Source organism: Myripristis murdjan, chromosome 24 (genome assembly GCF_902150065.1).
Source record: "Myripristis murdjan chromosome 24, fMyrMur1.1, whole genome shotgun sequence".
NCBI lineage: Eukaryota > Metazoa > Chordata > Actinopteri > Holocentriformes > Holocentridae > Myripristis > Myripristis murdjan.
The window spans coordinates 12,120,851-12,135,556 of record NC_044003.1 but is presented as its reverse complement, the minus strand read 5'-3'; the positions used below and the strand labels follow the sequence as shown (position 1 = coordinate 12,135,556).

General features: G+C 42.4%; 1 protein-coding gene across 6 annotated transcripts in view; it reads right to left on the bottom strand.

Annotated features, from left to right (window-relative positions):
• syne1a (spectrin repeat containing, nuclear envelope 1a) overlaps positions 1-14,706 on the bottom strand; it is a 168,153-nt gene that overhangs the window by 1,942 nt on the left and 151,505 nt on the right. For 4 of the 6 annotated variants that reach the window (XM_030047379.1, XM_030047383.1, XM_030047380.1 and 1 more), the window contains 16 exons: positions 13,874-14,036; positions 12,305-12,492; positions 11,859-12,009; positions 10,668-10,850; positions 10,224-10,361; positions 9,500-9,691; positions 8,112-8,433; positions 7,161-7,229; positions 6,550-6,683; positions 5,700-5,826; positions 5,141-5,352; positions 3,931-4,137; positions 3,140-3,268; positions 2,529-2,804; positions 2,335-2,427; positions 1,516-1,574 (listed from right to left, as the gene is read on the bottom strand). In XM_030047379.1, coding sequence (XP_029903239.1) covers positions 1,516-1,574; positions 2,335-2,427; positions 2,529-2,804; positions 3,140-3,268; positions 3,931-4,137; positions 5,141-5,352; positions 5,700-5,826; positions 6,550-6,683; positions 7,161-7,229; positions 8,112-8,433; positions 9,500-9,691; positions 10,224-10,361; positions 10,668-10,850; positions 11,859-12,009; positions 12,305-12,492; positions 13,874-14,036 — 2,643 coding nt within the window. The remainder of the gene's footprint in view (positions 1-1,515; positions 1,575-2,334; positions 2,428-2,528; positions 2,805-3,139; positions 3,269-3,930; positions 4,138-5,140; positions 5,353-5,699; positions 5,827-6,549; positions 6,684-7,160; positions 7,230-8,111; positions 8,434-9,499; positions 9,692-10,223; positions 10,362-10,667; positions 10,851-11,858; positions 12,010-12,304; positions 12,493-13,873; positions 14,037-14,706) is intronic. The other 2 variants (XM_030047381.1, XM_030047382.1) reach the window with 1 other exon arrangement.

Sequence of the window (14,706 nt, the reverse complement as noted above, 5' to 3'; positions counted from 1 at the left end):
TGTTACTACAGAGAGATTTCAATAAGCACATCTTATGCAAATACTATTTAACCCAGGTCAGGCAAAAAAAAAAAAAAAAAAAAAGGTCAACAGTAAGGAAAGGTAGAATATAAAAACACAGCAAATACACCCAGATCCAGTGTAGTGGAGATGAAAAGAAAGTTAAACACGATAGAGACACTATAACGCACAATCGCAAATATACGCATAGCACACAAGCACAAAGATGCTTGTGTAACTGACAACCAACCAAGAGCATTCCTAGATAGCAGGCTATGTCTCAGTGGAGAAAATGCTCCGGCTTTAGAGCCAAGTGTGTGAGAGTTCAATGTCACAACTCGCCCCGAGCAGCAGCAGGAGAAACGCCAGAAGCGCCTCCGGAGGTTTCCGGTGCTGGAGCCAAGAGGTGAGGGGAGGAGCGCTGTGTTTCTACTCTAACTCATCTTCACTAGTCCTTCATCATCAGTACAGCTAGTGTGACCAAGCACCAGCAACATGGTGCCACGTGTGTGTGCGTGTGTGTCTCCTTCAGGTGGTCCATTTTTTGGGGCTGGAAACCTTTCATCTCTATGGCAACCCTGCTGTTTTTTCTAAAATTTCAATTTCTGCAGGCCATTAGTTGGTAATATGGAGATTGTAGTGCTCACTATTTCAGATAGGAAGGATGCAAGGTGAACACAAACCCACTTTATTTCTGCTGCACCAGTCATGGCAAGACTAGGTTCACAGGGCCTGTGTGCCATTACTGACTAATGGCACACAGTTGGTTTGGAAATAATGGAGAATCAGAGGTGGGTAAGTTAAAAGGTCTGAAAAGGAAAGAGGAGTGACAGTAGGAGTTTAGGTGGAAAGAAAGACCAGAGGCACAAATGCATAAAAACCTGCTTTTTTAACTATAAGAGAATGAAAGATAGGCAGGAAATATGTAGGAGAAAAAGAAAGAGGACTTGGAGGGAGGAGTAGGAACAATACTGGGACTCAGGTAATGCCATCTAGTGGTCGAGGAGCTATAGTACAAGGTTGCTTTGGAAAGGCTGAGGCAAAAAGTATGACAAGACATATCATGGTGCCATTCAGAAGAGTAGCAGGGTAAAGCAAAAGCACAGAAATAAAACATTTAAAGGAGAAAGGGAGAGGCCTGATGTAGGCGATTCCCCACTCACTGAACAGCTGGTAACGTGGCTTCTAGAATAAGGGAGGATCATGGAACACAGGGTTACAGGTTTGCATCAGGAAATTTCTCTAATTTGAAGAAGTAGTAAAAACAATCAATTCGGGTAGAATCACCCTGTGCAATCACTGCATGTCATGAGCTCAAATGTTTTACCAAGCGTCGACATGATTTGTGATTAGTTGATTGACATTTGCTCAGTTGCAGCTGGAAGAAAGGACGACTGCGCTAGTTTTCAAGAGCACTGCTTTTCATGGTTTGTGCTGATATAATTTGAAGTTATAGATGGGCGTGGCTTTGGTTCCATCATCCTCCCAACTTTCTAGATTCCAGGAGAGAGGTACCTGTGGCGTGGGCCGCTCTCAGGGTGTCCTGGGTGGGCCTGACTACTTTTGCCCCGGGGCTGTACCACGTAATGAGCAGGGAGGGGTAAAAGAAAGAAAGAATGTTTCAGTCCAAGGCAAATAAAGACCAAGCTTCAGATGAGAGAAAAACAAACAAATAACATAAAGAGAGCCAAAACATTGCTAGAGAGAGAACATTAACAACCAAAGAGCAGCAACATAATCAATGACGGTGATTGATTTTGAGAACCAAGAAATCTGGCTTCTCAAGCCTAACTCCTAGAAAGTTACAAGAAACTGATCAAGTGAAATAACTTGCACTATTATTTCACAATCATAGCAGCAAATTACTGTGTTGACAAAATAAATGAGATCTATCAATTAAGTCATAATTAGAAAATTGTTCTTCTGTAGCTTAACATTGTAGAGAATCGAAAAGCCAGTTTTTCTTGTGCATTTTTGGCTACACAGATCAACATGGTGTGGGCAGCAAAAATATCTCAAAAGGGGAAGGGAAAGGGGGAAGGGGGTGCATACTTGTTGGTTTACATGTTGGCAGGGCAGCGTCAAGCAACTTACAAGAAAAAAAATAGGAGATCCTGGTACTGACCATAAAAACAAAGGGGTGGAGTGGGGCTCTCTAAAGCACTAAGACATCCACGTGCATTTGTGAAAAAGAGCAGAGAATATGCAGTATCTGCAAGTTGATGGTTAACATCACTAATCTGGTAGAGGAAATCTGTGCTGTTACATGGTATCTCTTACACAGCTCTATATAGACTAGCACCCCCTGCTGGAAATTAAATGAGAATACATTACCAGTCGTTTGCGACTCTGGACGGTCACCTCTGACACAGGACCGGCTGATCCAGAGATGTCTGCTGTGTTAACTGAAGGCACACGCAGGGGTTCCTGCAAAATGAAAGGAACGATAAATTATGGGAAGGCTGCTCAAGTTAAGAGGAATGTGATGCAGGTGAAAACATCCCTTCCTGCAGTCAGTATTGCCTCACCTGCTGTGTGTCCATGGTCTCCAGCCTGCTCTCCAGGCCCTGCAGGTCAGCGCTGACCTCCCTCAGCAGCAGCCTCAGCCTGTTCCAGATCACATGCACCTTCTCCTGGGCCTCCAGGCACTCACTGCCCTGGGCCTGGGTGAGGGTCTCGGTGTGCTCTGAAGCCTGGGGCTGCAGCAGGACGCTCTGAGCCTTGGTGTGGACGAGCAGCTGGGCGGACAGATCCTGAAGGGATGACACCTTCTGCTGGGAGTCCAACAGCTCACGCTTGATTTGCTGCAGGTTAAGAGGGGAGACAAGAGGTTCAACTACATGTGTTCCCGACATTTCTTTTTCTTTCCTCACTTTGTTTCATATCAGCAACCTCCAAACAGATCAACGTTAAACCATTATGTAACATTTTGTCCCAAGAAACATATAACTGCATATGCTCTAACAAGTCTTTAGTCACTCTTTAGTTGTTCCTATCCATCAATTTACTGGACCACTGATGGTCCAGTTTTTGTTTACTAGTGATGATGAATATGAAAAGCTGTAAGACCATTAATAAATTTTAAAAATTGATTAACCCCTAGTCCATTGTACCCAAATCTAGCCTAAGACGGACGTACTGTGAGTGTTCTGTGGTGAGCTCGTAATGTTTCACGATCCAGGTTGGGAGGAATGGGCACCACTTCGTTCCTTCGGCGGTCGATGTTCTCCAGCCATAGCAGCAGCCCGTGGCTCATCTCATGAAACTCCTGTGGGCAAAGAGGGATGAATAAATATGAGCTAAGTTTTTTTTTTTAAATATATTTGTAAGAGTGGACTGTCTGCTCTGTTTAGTGTTTTTTCCTTTTCCTATATAGGCAGCAGGAAAGCTGAGAAACACAGTATGTGAGAGACAAACAAAAGAGAACATTGTGGCATGACTCAACCACAGGCCAACATGTGACTGCAGAGGAATGGATCTTTACCATTTGGATAAAGAACTCATGCAAACTGTAACATACTGTAAGTTTACATATGCACATCATTAATATCCATTCATGTGTGCAAAAAAAGTAAGCATATGTTTATGATGTCTGCAGGTAGACAGAGGGTGAATTCGGGTGAAAGCCACAATACATTTTTAATATCTCCATCATTTGTCTCTTCTGTTTTCATTCCTGTTAGTTTGCCTGCTACTAACTGAGATAGAGACAGAGTGTTGAATATGTTTTCATGATCAGGAAATCGATATAAGTTAAAATTAAAGTGATAAAGCAGAGATGTAGCTGGAGGAGAAGACATAGGCACAGGGACGTCTCAAGACAGGAAATGTGCAAAATGTGGTACAACAAAACGCTTAAGAGCCATTCCTATTATTCTGTACACTGTACACGTGTGTGTGTGTGTGTGTGTGTGTGTGTGTCTCTGCTACCTGGCACTGCATCAGCGCCCTCTGTAGCTCCTCCCTCCAGTCCTCTAATGAGGCACCAAGCCGATCCCAGCGGGAGTTCATCTCCTTCAGCCTGTCCCTCAGCTCCCAGGCCTCCTCAGAGTCGGGCTCTGATTGGAGGAAATCAGCGCTGCTCAGGTTAATGGACAGGACCTCGGACTTGTGGGCGTCCATACCCTTCTGCAGCTCCTGGGGAAAAGAGTCAACAAGGAAGTATTCAGTGTCTATAGTATGTTCGGCAAGACATCGTCTATCATGGCAAACAGACTGCGAGCATGCCTGTGTTGAGCATTTCTTTTATGTGTTTTGGATTTTTTTTGTTGCTGCTCTGATGTTTAAAAGCTGTGTATATTTGTGGCTCTTCCTTTAAATAAGAGTGTTGTGTTTTATTATTGAGTACATCTATTCAAGCTCCAATCAACTATTAAAATGTGCCTCTTAATTGGGGTGATAATATGACTTATATGTGAAATATGCACAACAGCAAACTGTACTGTCAAGATGCAATGACATTACACTGCTGACACATAAACCTTGCCAGACATGATGGTGCTACTACTTAACAGCAGCTATAAATAAACTGGGTGTTGACAGAGTGCAGAGGAGTGAAAGATGTCGGTACAGAAAAGATGTAGGTTAGTAGAGCCCTGCAGGTTGAGGATGGTTTATTTATAGATCACTCACATTTTGTGCTTGTGTACCATAGCCATTCCGCTGGTGTGTGTGTGTGTGTGTGTGTGTGTGTGTTGGTGAAGTGTGTGTTTGTGTAGGAAGGTGCAGGGAAAAACACGTGAGTGCACTGCACATGTGGTTGGTCAGCAAGCAAGGCCATTGGTGTTAAATTACTGTGGACAAGCTGTATATACGGGTTCAGAAGATACACTCCAAGAGAAAGACAAATCTGCACAAAATACACACATGCCCACATAAACTAAATAAATGATTAAATACTGACGACTGGTTTCTCCAAATTCAAAAGAATTGGTTTGTTATCACATGGAAAGCTGTTTTCAAAAAGCTTCTTCAACAAAATATTCTGATGCTCTGAGTTCCTGCTATACAAATCAAGTAGAAAGCCTTTCATTGATTCTCTATTATAATTTTCTGCTGGACAAATTATTTGTGGAAAATACAATTTTGTTGGCAAAACTAATGGAGATACACACACACACACACACACACACACACATACCTTGAGCTTCTTGATTCTCTGCTGGATGGTGTGTATGTCAGTGCTGAGGTCCAGCCCTCGGAGCTGGGTGAGCTCAGCCTCGGACTGGCCCAGCCAGGCCCTCATGGTCTGCAGGTCTGAGATCAGCTGCTGCCACTGCTGCAGGTTCTGCTTGTGCCGGTGCTTCTCACTAAGAGACTGAGCCTGGATCAGCTCCCAGCGCTCGATCACACCTGAAGGACAACAACCAGCTGACAGCTGAGTGACGCAACACAGCTGAGCGTAACAAGCATCTAAGATGGTATTTTACTTTGAGACAGCTTTTTCCTTTTGACCATGCACACAAATCCCCCCCCCCCCCCCCCCGGCTTTAAATGTTGTTAACTGCAAGCAAGAAAAAAACTTTTTTTTTTTTTTTTTTTTAAGAACATGAGACTGACTATTGACAACTAAAACAGATATTTGCACAAAAAAGTAATTGCTAACCTTATGTTGGTTATGTTTTTTGTTCAGCTGTCATCTGTACTACCGGTTTGTGTGTGTGTGGGTGTGTGTGTGTGTGTGTGTGTGAAAGACTGACCTGCACTCTGAGTGTCTGTGCTGATCGGGTTGGTGAGTCCTGGCATGTCTTCCTCCTCCTCAGTCAGCTCTCCCTCGGCTCTCTTCACGGCATCTATGTTGCCCCGACACTCGCCCATCAGGCGCATCTAGAAGAAGAAAATCATTTGAATGGATTTAGGTAACACTTTTCAAATGTGTGTGTATATGCTTTTTGACAGGCAAGAATGAATTTAAAAAAAACAAAAAAAAAACAAAACACAGTTGCATGAAAAAATACACAAATTTTTGAAAATGCACCACACAACAGCGTTTGTGATTGTGAAGTGATTATTGATATCCAAGAGATGCAACACTGAACACATGAACACTGAACATGATTACAGCAATATTGATTCTACATTTAGTTTATTGCAACAATAGCTTGTAGATCTCTGTTACTTATGATGTAAATCATTTCAACAAGTTATGGGTGCTCACAAACCTTGGTAACATGACCCATTCTTTGTAATGAGCATTTCTGTCAGATAAGCTTCTTATCTTATTAAAATGAATTAAGATGGATCAAATGCACAACAGTTCTCGCTCACTGTTTGGCTATGGGCCACGTTTGGCCTGCAAGTCCGGCTTTGGACGGCCTTGACTTGTAATAGATTAGATAAATACCTCAGTGTACACTCTGAAGCATTTGAGAAAAACACTGTTATGCTTCCAAAAAAAAGCATGGCTATAAATCTATAAAATAAAGTATTTTTTCTCCATTTATAAAGACCAGACAATTTGGAAAAAGAGTTTTATCGCACAGGAGCTATACACAACAGCACATGAGGACGTGAAGTGAGGGGTTGACTATGAGAGTGAAGCAGACTCACATAGCCCATGTAAGTGGAGTCCACTTCAGGGCTGGAGGTGTTGGCAGTGGCCTCTCTCTGCTGGAGGCGGTAGCGTCCTGATTCCAGAGCCTGGTCCAGCTGCCTCAGGTGGGCCTCCAGCTGGCCTGGCTCGCCTGCAGGTCACAGCATTGGTTGAGAAATTAGGAGAAAGAACACCACACCAAGTTGTGTCTGGCATGCTGTTGGAATGGACCGGTATATGATGGCATGCATTAGTGGAATGGGCAAAACGATGGCATGCCATGGTGAGAAACAAACGAGTTTAGTAAATTAGAGGTATTAAATGTGTAATGAATGATAACAACAAAAAAGTTATGGTGATGCAGTGGTTAAGATTGGAACTCACTAAAGTGGTCCTCTGCATTCAATGGTGTCATGTTTGCATGCTAATGCGCGGGTGATCTTTGCTTGATGGTGGTACATGCAGTTTGAGTGATGCTTAGTGCAGAGCTTTAGTGCATTTTAGATTGCGCAGGTCGCATGCTGTGCCAAGTCATGCTATGGGTTTCCTTATTAGCATGCTTCAGTCAGAAGTAGTGATGCTTTGGTGCATTCACATGGTGAGGCACCAGGGGGGCGCTGTTGCCTACCAGAGGACGATCTCAGTGTGCTCTCAGTCAGTTTTATATAGGCCTCGGGGCTCTCTGGGATAACTACATCTAGGAGGAGAAACATACAGCACACTGCTTACAATGTGGGCGTGATTCTATGTGATATCTAAACTGTCATTTGGTCTTTAAGCATTTATTTTGTTGTGTGATCAGGATGTTCCAGGTGTTTATTTTGTGTATTTTGTTTATGTTCATTATTTAGACATATCTTTGCATCTCAGCATCAATTTCAGTCTGAAGTATCCCTGCCCAAAGTTTCTTCACTTTTTTTCTGAATGAACAGATTGAACAGATTGTCCAAAATCCAAAAGGAAAATCACAGGCCTATTTTTCAAGATGGCATCCACAGCTAAACCTAAATGTAATGCAATATGGAAATCTGCGTGTGGTTGTGTCCAAAACTTGTCAGTCTACTGGTTTGTAATTCATCTTTTTCTAGTGACAGAGTGTTTGTGAGAGTGGCCAATTTGTTTTCTCAATTTTCCATAAGTGAGATGTGAAATAAGAAGTGAAAAACGTAGTATTTCTTTTGCATCATGTTATGTGTATTTTTTTTTAACTCACATAATGAAAAACCAACAAAAGGCCTTTTCAAAGAGCATGCATGTTTTAATCTGTCATTCATGATGGATTTCCTTCTCTACTTTAAACTGCCTCCCCTAAAACCTCAATCTTTATTTCTCCATTTTGAATTAATCCCGACAAAAGCACAAAATACACAGATGACAGATGCCGCGATAATACATTACAGTTCTTCAGTGTTTCCTCACACACCCAGCACCATTCTTCAACATGCTTAACTTGTTTCCATCTCATTCAAAACACCTTCTAGACACCATTTCCACAAGCAATCAACCTTTTCAATGCACTGCGGTGTTGTAATGCTGACTTAACCTCCATCCACCACACGGTCAGTGAGTGCAGACTAACCTGACAGCACCGTGGCAGCCGTCCTCAGATACTCATCCTCCTGCTCTTGCTCTCGGCTACTCTCTGACCCCAGGCCCCGGCCCCCCGCGCTCTCCAGGTCTCTGCTCAGGTCGTAGTCGTGGTCCCACTCCAACGGGATGGAGTCCACGCTGGCTGGGGTGTCCCGTCCCGAGCGGTCAGCCCGGATGAGGGTGGCCGTACCCGAGGCCGTGCGGCTGGAGGTCCGGGGCAGCGAGGAGTCGCCCCACTGGAGCTCAGAGAGATCACTGCCCTCCTCCATGTCCAGCTCCCTGTCCGAGCCATCCAACTCATCATCAGCCAGCTGGGGGGAGAGGGAGAAGAACGGCAAGCAGGGAAGGAAGGGAAACCCAAAAAAAGATCAAGGGGGAAGAGGAAGATAGAAGAAAGTAAGGAAGAAAGCAAGGAAGGATAGAGGGAGACAATGAGGAAGAAAGAAAGGAAGGCAGGAAGGAAGCATGAATGGGAGGAAGGAAGAAACAACAAGAATAATGCAAGCAGGAGAAAGCAGTATGAAGAAATGAAGAGGACAGATAAAGATAGTTGAAAAAAACAGAAGGAAATAAAAAAGAACAAAAAGAGAGGAAAAAAAAGGTTAGATACACATCACTGTAAAAATCCTTCCTACAGATGCTAAGAAAGTCAAACCAGTTAAAGTAGCAGAAGTGTCACCAGTGTTACAGAACATTGTGTGAGGTGCTTTGGGGTGAGTGTGTGTGTGTGTATAGCACTACATTGACTGTTAGCGTGATATATAACACATGTGTGCACTCTGTCTTCTGTCAGTTGTGTGTGTGAAGCTGTGCCGGGCATATGTTTTCACCATTCCTGTCACAGGTGGTGCAGGGGGCAGCAGTGTGAGCGATGTAATGTGTTTACACAGTGTTTTAAGTGCACTGAGTCAGCTGTTCACAGGGGGAAAGTGAACACAGCGTCTCAGCAGGCAGTTTTCTGTCCTCCTGGCACTGGGGCTCAATTACAAGGAAACACACGGACTGGGAATCCATGCCTCATGACTGGCCACTTCCTACCTCTCACTGACAGCTGTGCAAATCTGTCCATGAAACTATGAGGGGTGGGGTTAATCTACGGTTGTAGGAATTTGCCAAATATTTGTCAAGAAATGATTCTAACATGTAGAAAAAACTATTTTAGCAGGGAATTAGAGCCACTGGACTTTTCACAAACATCTGGCATGCATGTTTTATTTATTATAGTTAGTATATGGGCATTTTGCTGTACATCACAAGCAAAACATGAATGTTTTAGTTTTTGGATACATGGAAATATTCTTTAGCATGTACAAACTGTATATGTATGAATGTACGTGTGCACATGGACCGTAAATCTAAACAGAGCTCTTGACTCACAGGCAGGCGTGTGAGCTTCTTGTAGTATCTGTCGACTCGCCCGAACACCTCCTGGCAGTATCTCTGCAGCTCCTCCAGCTCCTCCTCGATGACGGCGGCATCCAGAGGCTCGCTCTTCTCGATCAGAGCCTCGCCCTGCCTGAACACCAGCTCGATCTTCCCTGTGTTCAGACAGATCTCCTGCTGGAATGCCTGAACACACACACACACACACACACACACACACACACACACAAAATGCAGCGATCAGAGTGGAGCAAAGACGAATAAGAAATTTGTTCATATCACCCAATTTGGAGTAGATTTGTATGATTACATCATTTATTTTTTCCTCTTGCATGTTTTTAATTTTGTGACTGCAACAACCCCATTTCATGCTAGAAATCATTAAAGTTTCATCTTATCTCATCTCTAGAATAGAATAAAGCAGAGTAGAATAGAAGGGATCAGACCAAAACTGAACAGACTAGACTGCCATAAAGTAGAATAGAACAGACCAGAAGAGAACAGACTATTGATAATTATTGATAGTGATATTGAAATTAATGAGGTAAAATGTGGTACTGTATTGAATTATGGTAAACATTATTAATTTGTTTTTAAGTATTTACTGCTATGTTGTATGTACTTCTGTATCTTAAAGGTCTAATTTCTCAAAACAAATTCAGTGCAGTTTGCTATGTCAGGGTTGAATAGTGAATCTTGACTTATCACACACTCTTACCCTGAGCTGTTTTATCTTGGCCTGGACGTCACACTCAGAGAAGTGCTCGATGTTGGTGAGCTGCAGGTCCATCTCAGTGAGCCACACCAGGATGCTGTCCCGGGCCGTCTCAAACTCCTCCCTCTGGCTGATGAAGTGCTGCACGAATGGCAGGAGACCAACAACCACGCTTAATTGCCTTAAATGCCTCTTTATTTATCTTCTTAACTTAACCAGCTTACTTTGTCATGAATTTAAACATAAATGGAGGAAATCGGTTATGGATATTACTTATTAATACTGCCTTTGGCAAGAAGGAATACAGGAATTAAAGGATTTGGGAGCTAATGGTGTGGCAATATCCTGGTGCAGTGTGTTCTTCACACACCATGATTTCACAGTTATTTCTTTCAGCTTTCACAGGTGTTAAGCAAATGATAAAACAGATCACCCCAGGCAGTGTACCTTGAGTCTGCGTAGGATGGAGGCCACCCTCTTCTGCAGGTTGTCCCAACGCCTGTTCCCATCATGCACCATTTCTCGGAGGCGGCAGGAGGAGTCGGTGCGGTTCTCCCGGGCCAGGCGGCGGTACTGCTTGTTGATCAGCTCCAGCTGAGTCAGACACTCCTGCACCTGACGCTGGAATGCCTGCAAAACACAAACACGACAACAAACAGATGCAGCTGTGAAAAAAGCAGACATACACTGTAGATATAAAAGCCTGTATAAAGGGCATACAATAGCTGCATAAAGTTTTTAATTGTTAGCATTTTTGAAATGCTGTGTGGCTTATTTGGAATAATGAGATGTAATAATGGGACAGCAACCAGGTATTTCTGGTTAAATGAAACTCAGAAAACTTCTAATTAATTGTTAAACATATTAAAAAAACAAACAAACAAAAAAAAAAAAAACTGCTTGACCTGACTCTTGAATCACAGTCAACTGAAAGAGTCCATGATAGATGATCTGACAAATTAACTTTCAGGGCAAAGCCTTGATTAGATTTTTAATCCTAACACTAACCCTTAAAAAGTTGTTTTTTTATATATATGCACACACAAAAAATACACACACTAAATAAAGACTGGTGATGGCCTGGCAGCTGAAGACCAAATCTATTTTCTGTCGGTTTGATCTAAACATCAGCGGTCAGATATATGCTGTAATCAGAAACATGGTCAGGAACAAGAAGTGCAAGAAATGGCCATCAACCCTAAGAAATTAATAGGCAGAATATGTGGAAGCCAAAGTCCTAAAATATCCTGAAAACTCATCCCTCCATACTGAATCTTTTGCTTAGTCAAGCACATGCAGGCTGAAGCCAGTGGCCGGGGCCACCCAGTCGGCTGGCAGGAATGTGCACGTGCACAGTGATGGACTGCAGCAAGTGCAGCTGAGCAAGCCAGCACAGACGAGTTTCAGTTACATGATACTCTCCTCTCTCTCTCCACCACCTTCTAGTGACCTTGTGTCTGCTTACCTCTCTCAGTTCAGTTTAATTTTGTTTATCTCACAAAATTTAAATGGCTACAATAGGAAAGATTCAAAATTTTAAAAACATAAAGGCAGGTATATATATCAAAACACTATTACATTTAAAACAAGATAAATATACTGCTCTTATTTCCGATGATGAATCTAAAATAAACACACCTCAAACTTTTTCAGCTCCTCCTTGGCGACAGTGTAGAGGACTCCAGATGAGTTAGGCACTGCTGCCGTCCTCTCCGAGGTCTTGAGCCACTCCTCAAACCTGGAGTAATCGTCCAGGAACTTCTGCCATAACCGCCACGTCTCCTCAATCCTGCACAGAAACACACAGTTCAGACGTGAGGGAAATAATGTCATGCCCAAAAAAAAGAAAATACACATGTATGTATGCCTTCATTTTCATGTTCAGTTATTTCATCAAGTAAAACCTCATCGATGAAAAATTTAAGAGAAAGTATTGCAGTAGTGCAAAAATTTTGAACTAAAAGAATGGACAGCACATAAAAGAACGTGTGTCCAGCTCAGGCCACCGGTACGTGGTCTCAGACAGTCATGTATGCATGTGTACATAGAGTGTAGTGTGCAATATTTATCCAGGAGGCACTGACTTGAGCCTCCTCTCCATGGACATGGCGCAGATGTTCCTCCAGCGTCTGTCCAGCCCCCTGGTGGCCTGTTGAATGGAGTCACACTCCGTCTCTGTGGAACAGGCATCACAGTCGTGCAGCAGGACTTCACACAGGTTCAACACAGATGCCACGCCTGTGCTGTGTTTCTCTATGTCCCTCTGCAGGTCCTGCAATTGATTAAGAATTATTACTACATTTGTCGAGCAGTTATGACTTATGTGTAGCATTTTGTCTTTACCCAAATTGACCACATTTTCCATCACCCCCCTTTGCTTTATGTCACAAAGTTGCATCTAATTTCCCTTTCCCAGTCAATCTGTGTGTGTTGGTCTTGAACAGAAAGAATGAAAAGAGCCCTAAAAACAACCCCTGATAAAAGTCAAAATGCACCCTCAGCTGAAATTAAAACGATGCAATGAAAATAGATGAAGTACAATCAGGTCGTGTATTATTTGCAAACTGTAACAGTTCCTGGCTGAGGCCACAAAGGAATAGTTCTCTGTGCTGTAAATCAATACAATCAATACAAAAAAAAAAAAAAAAAAAAAAAAATCTCAACTTCTCTTTGATGATATTAAAATGGCACAGAGGAGGCAAAACATGACAAAGAATGGGAGAACACAGGGGACAAAGGTGTCAAGGAAAAAAATATGTTTGTCAAGGAAAAAAACACTGCAGTAACAGCAAAGGAAACCCCAGAAACTGAATACATGAGTGGGGAGCTCCGGCTATTGAGGAAGGAGGTCACTGGGGTCTTAAACCAAGTCCTGATATAGACCTGAATGTTGGCAGCAGAGATACAGACACTTAATCTAGCTTAAATAAAACAGGCAGAGACACATGCCAAAGTCACACTGTGCTTTCCTAATATTTAGTGTGTTTAAGTGTCACTCACTTGTTTTTTTCCACCAACTCAGTCTGACTCATGTTGTTACTCATGCTCCAGCACCCTTTACTATTTTCATTTCCTATGTATGTACACACAGACATATGTGTGGATGTTTGTGTCTCTGAAGGTGCATGTGCATGCAAGATGGGAAGTTATCACCAGACACCAGTCAAATGCTGCTGGATTTTAAAGGTGAACAAATGAACGTGTTTATGTGGCCAATATTTCTGGCTGTAACTGCACAGCCAAGACCCAGGGCAAATAACAAAGGCTGATAAAGCTACAGCCAAAGCATGTAGCTCATTATGAGATTACAGATAAAAATTATTATTTTACACTAAACCCTCTGTCCCAGGTTTTCCCAATGTTTACTGTCATGAATACAATGTTTTTTTCTGTTTTTATTTATTTTTAATGTACTTCTTGCCATTAACAGCAGCTCACAACTGACAGACGGCAAGTACTTTATTTTTATTTATTTATTCATTTATTTATTCATTTCACTAGCTTGTCCACTCTATGAGCCCCTTCAGCAAGTAACCTAGCATTGTTTGAATGCCTTTCTCAGTTCTAAAATGGAGATATGTGGTGTGACCATTAAGGTGTGTAAAGCAACCACTTTAGTTTTCTGCCTCGTATTCGTGCACAGCAACACCTGCCTGCTGCTGGTTGAGTTTCCTCTGAATCTCCTGGTCGTCACAGGTGTCGTAGACGATGGGCCTGGACAGCTCCGTCTCAATGTGAGCCAGCCAGGAGCGCAGGCTGCTCATGTTCTTGTCCAACTGCTGCACCGCCACCAGGGTCTCCCTCAACTTCTTCACCCTGTCAGAGAAAGAGCAACGGGTTCAGAGAGGACAGCAGAGTCAACACATGTAATAACTGTGACTAAAATCTAGTCCTGCTACACCCAGCTTAAAAACAAACCAAATATTTCACCACCCTAACACAGATTGTTGCCTCTGGAAAAGGATACATTTTGTGAATTAACGCTGTTCCCATTCCCAAAGTTGTTGACGGATGCTAACACCTTTCACAGTCAGGATAACACAAAACGTACCATAAAAAATACTGTAAATAGGACCTGGCATAAAAAATTACACTTATCAACACTGTAGTCATTTTTGACAAAGATACTAGTGTTAACTCATTAAAAGGTGTTGAAATGTACTGAAAATCTCAAAGTTGCATTTTTACAATGACACTTTTTACTTTGATTTTTTAAAAGTTTTTTGTTTTTGTTTTTTGTTTTTTTTTTTATTTTGTTTTGCTAAAAAATATATTAAGCATGGGTTGGTCCTATTTAGATGCAAATACCATAAATAAAATGGAACACAATATTGCAGCAAAAAAAAAAAGCTGATAGAGACAAAGTTACTGAACAAAATTTGTTTTTAGATCTGATTCTGAAATTGAGTTGATGGAACAGATAAACAAATCATTTCCAGTACTTGGCCCTAAGGAAAGTATGGTTTGGTTCTATCCATATATCTGT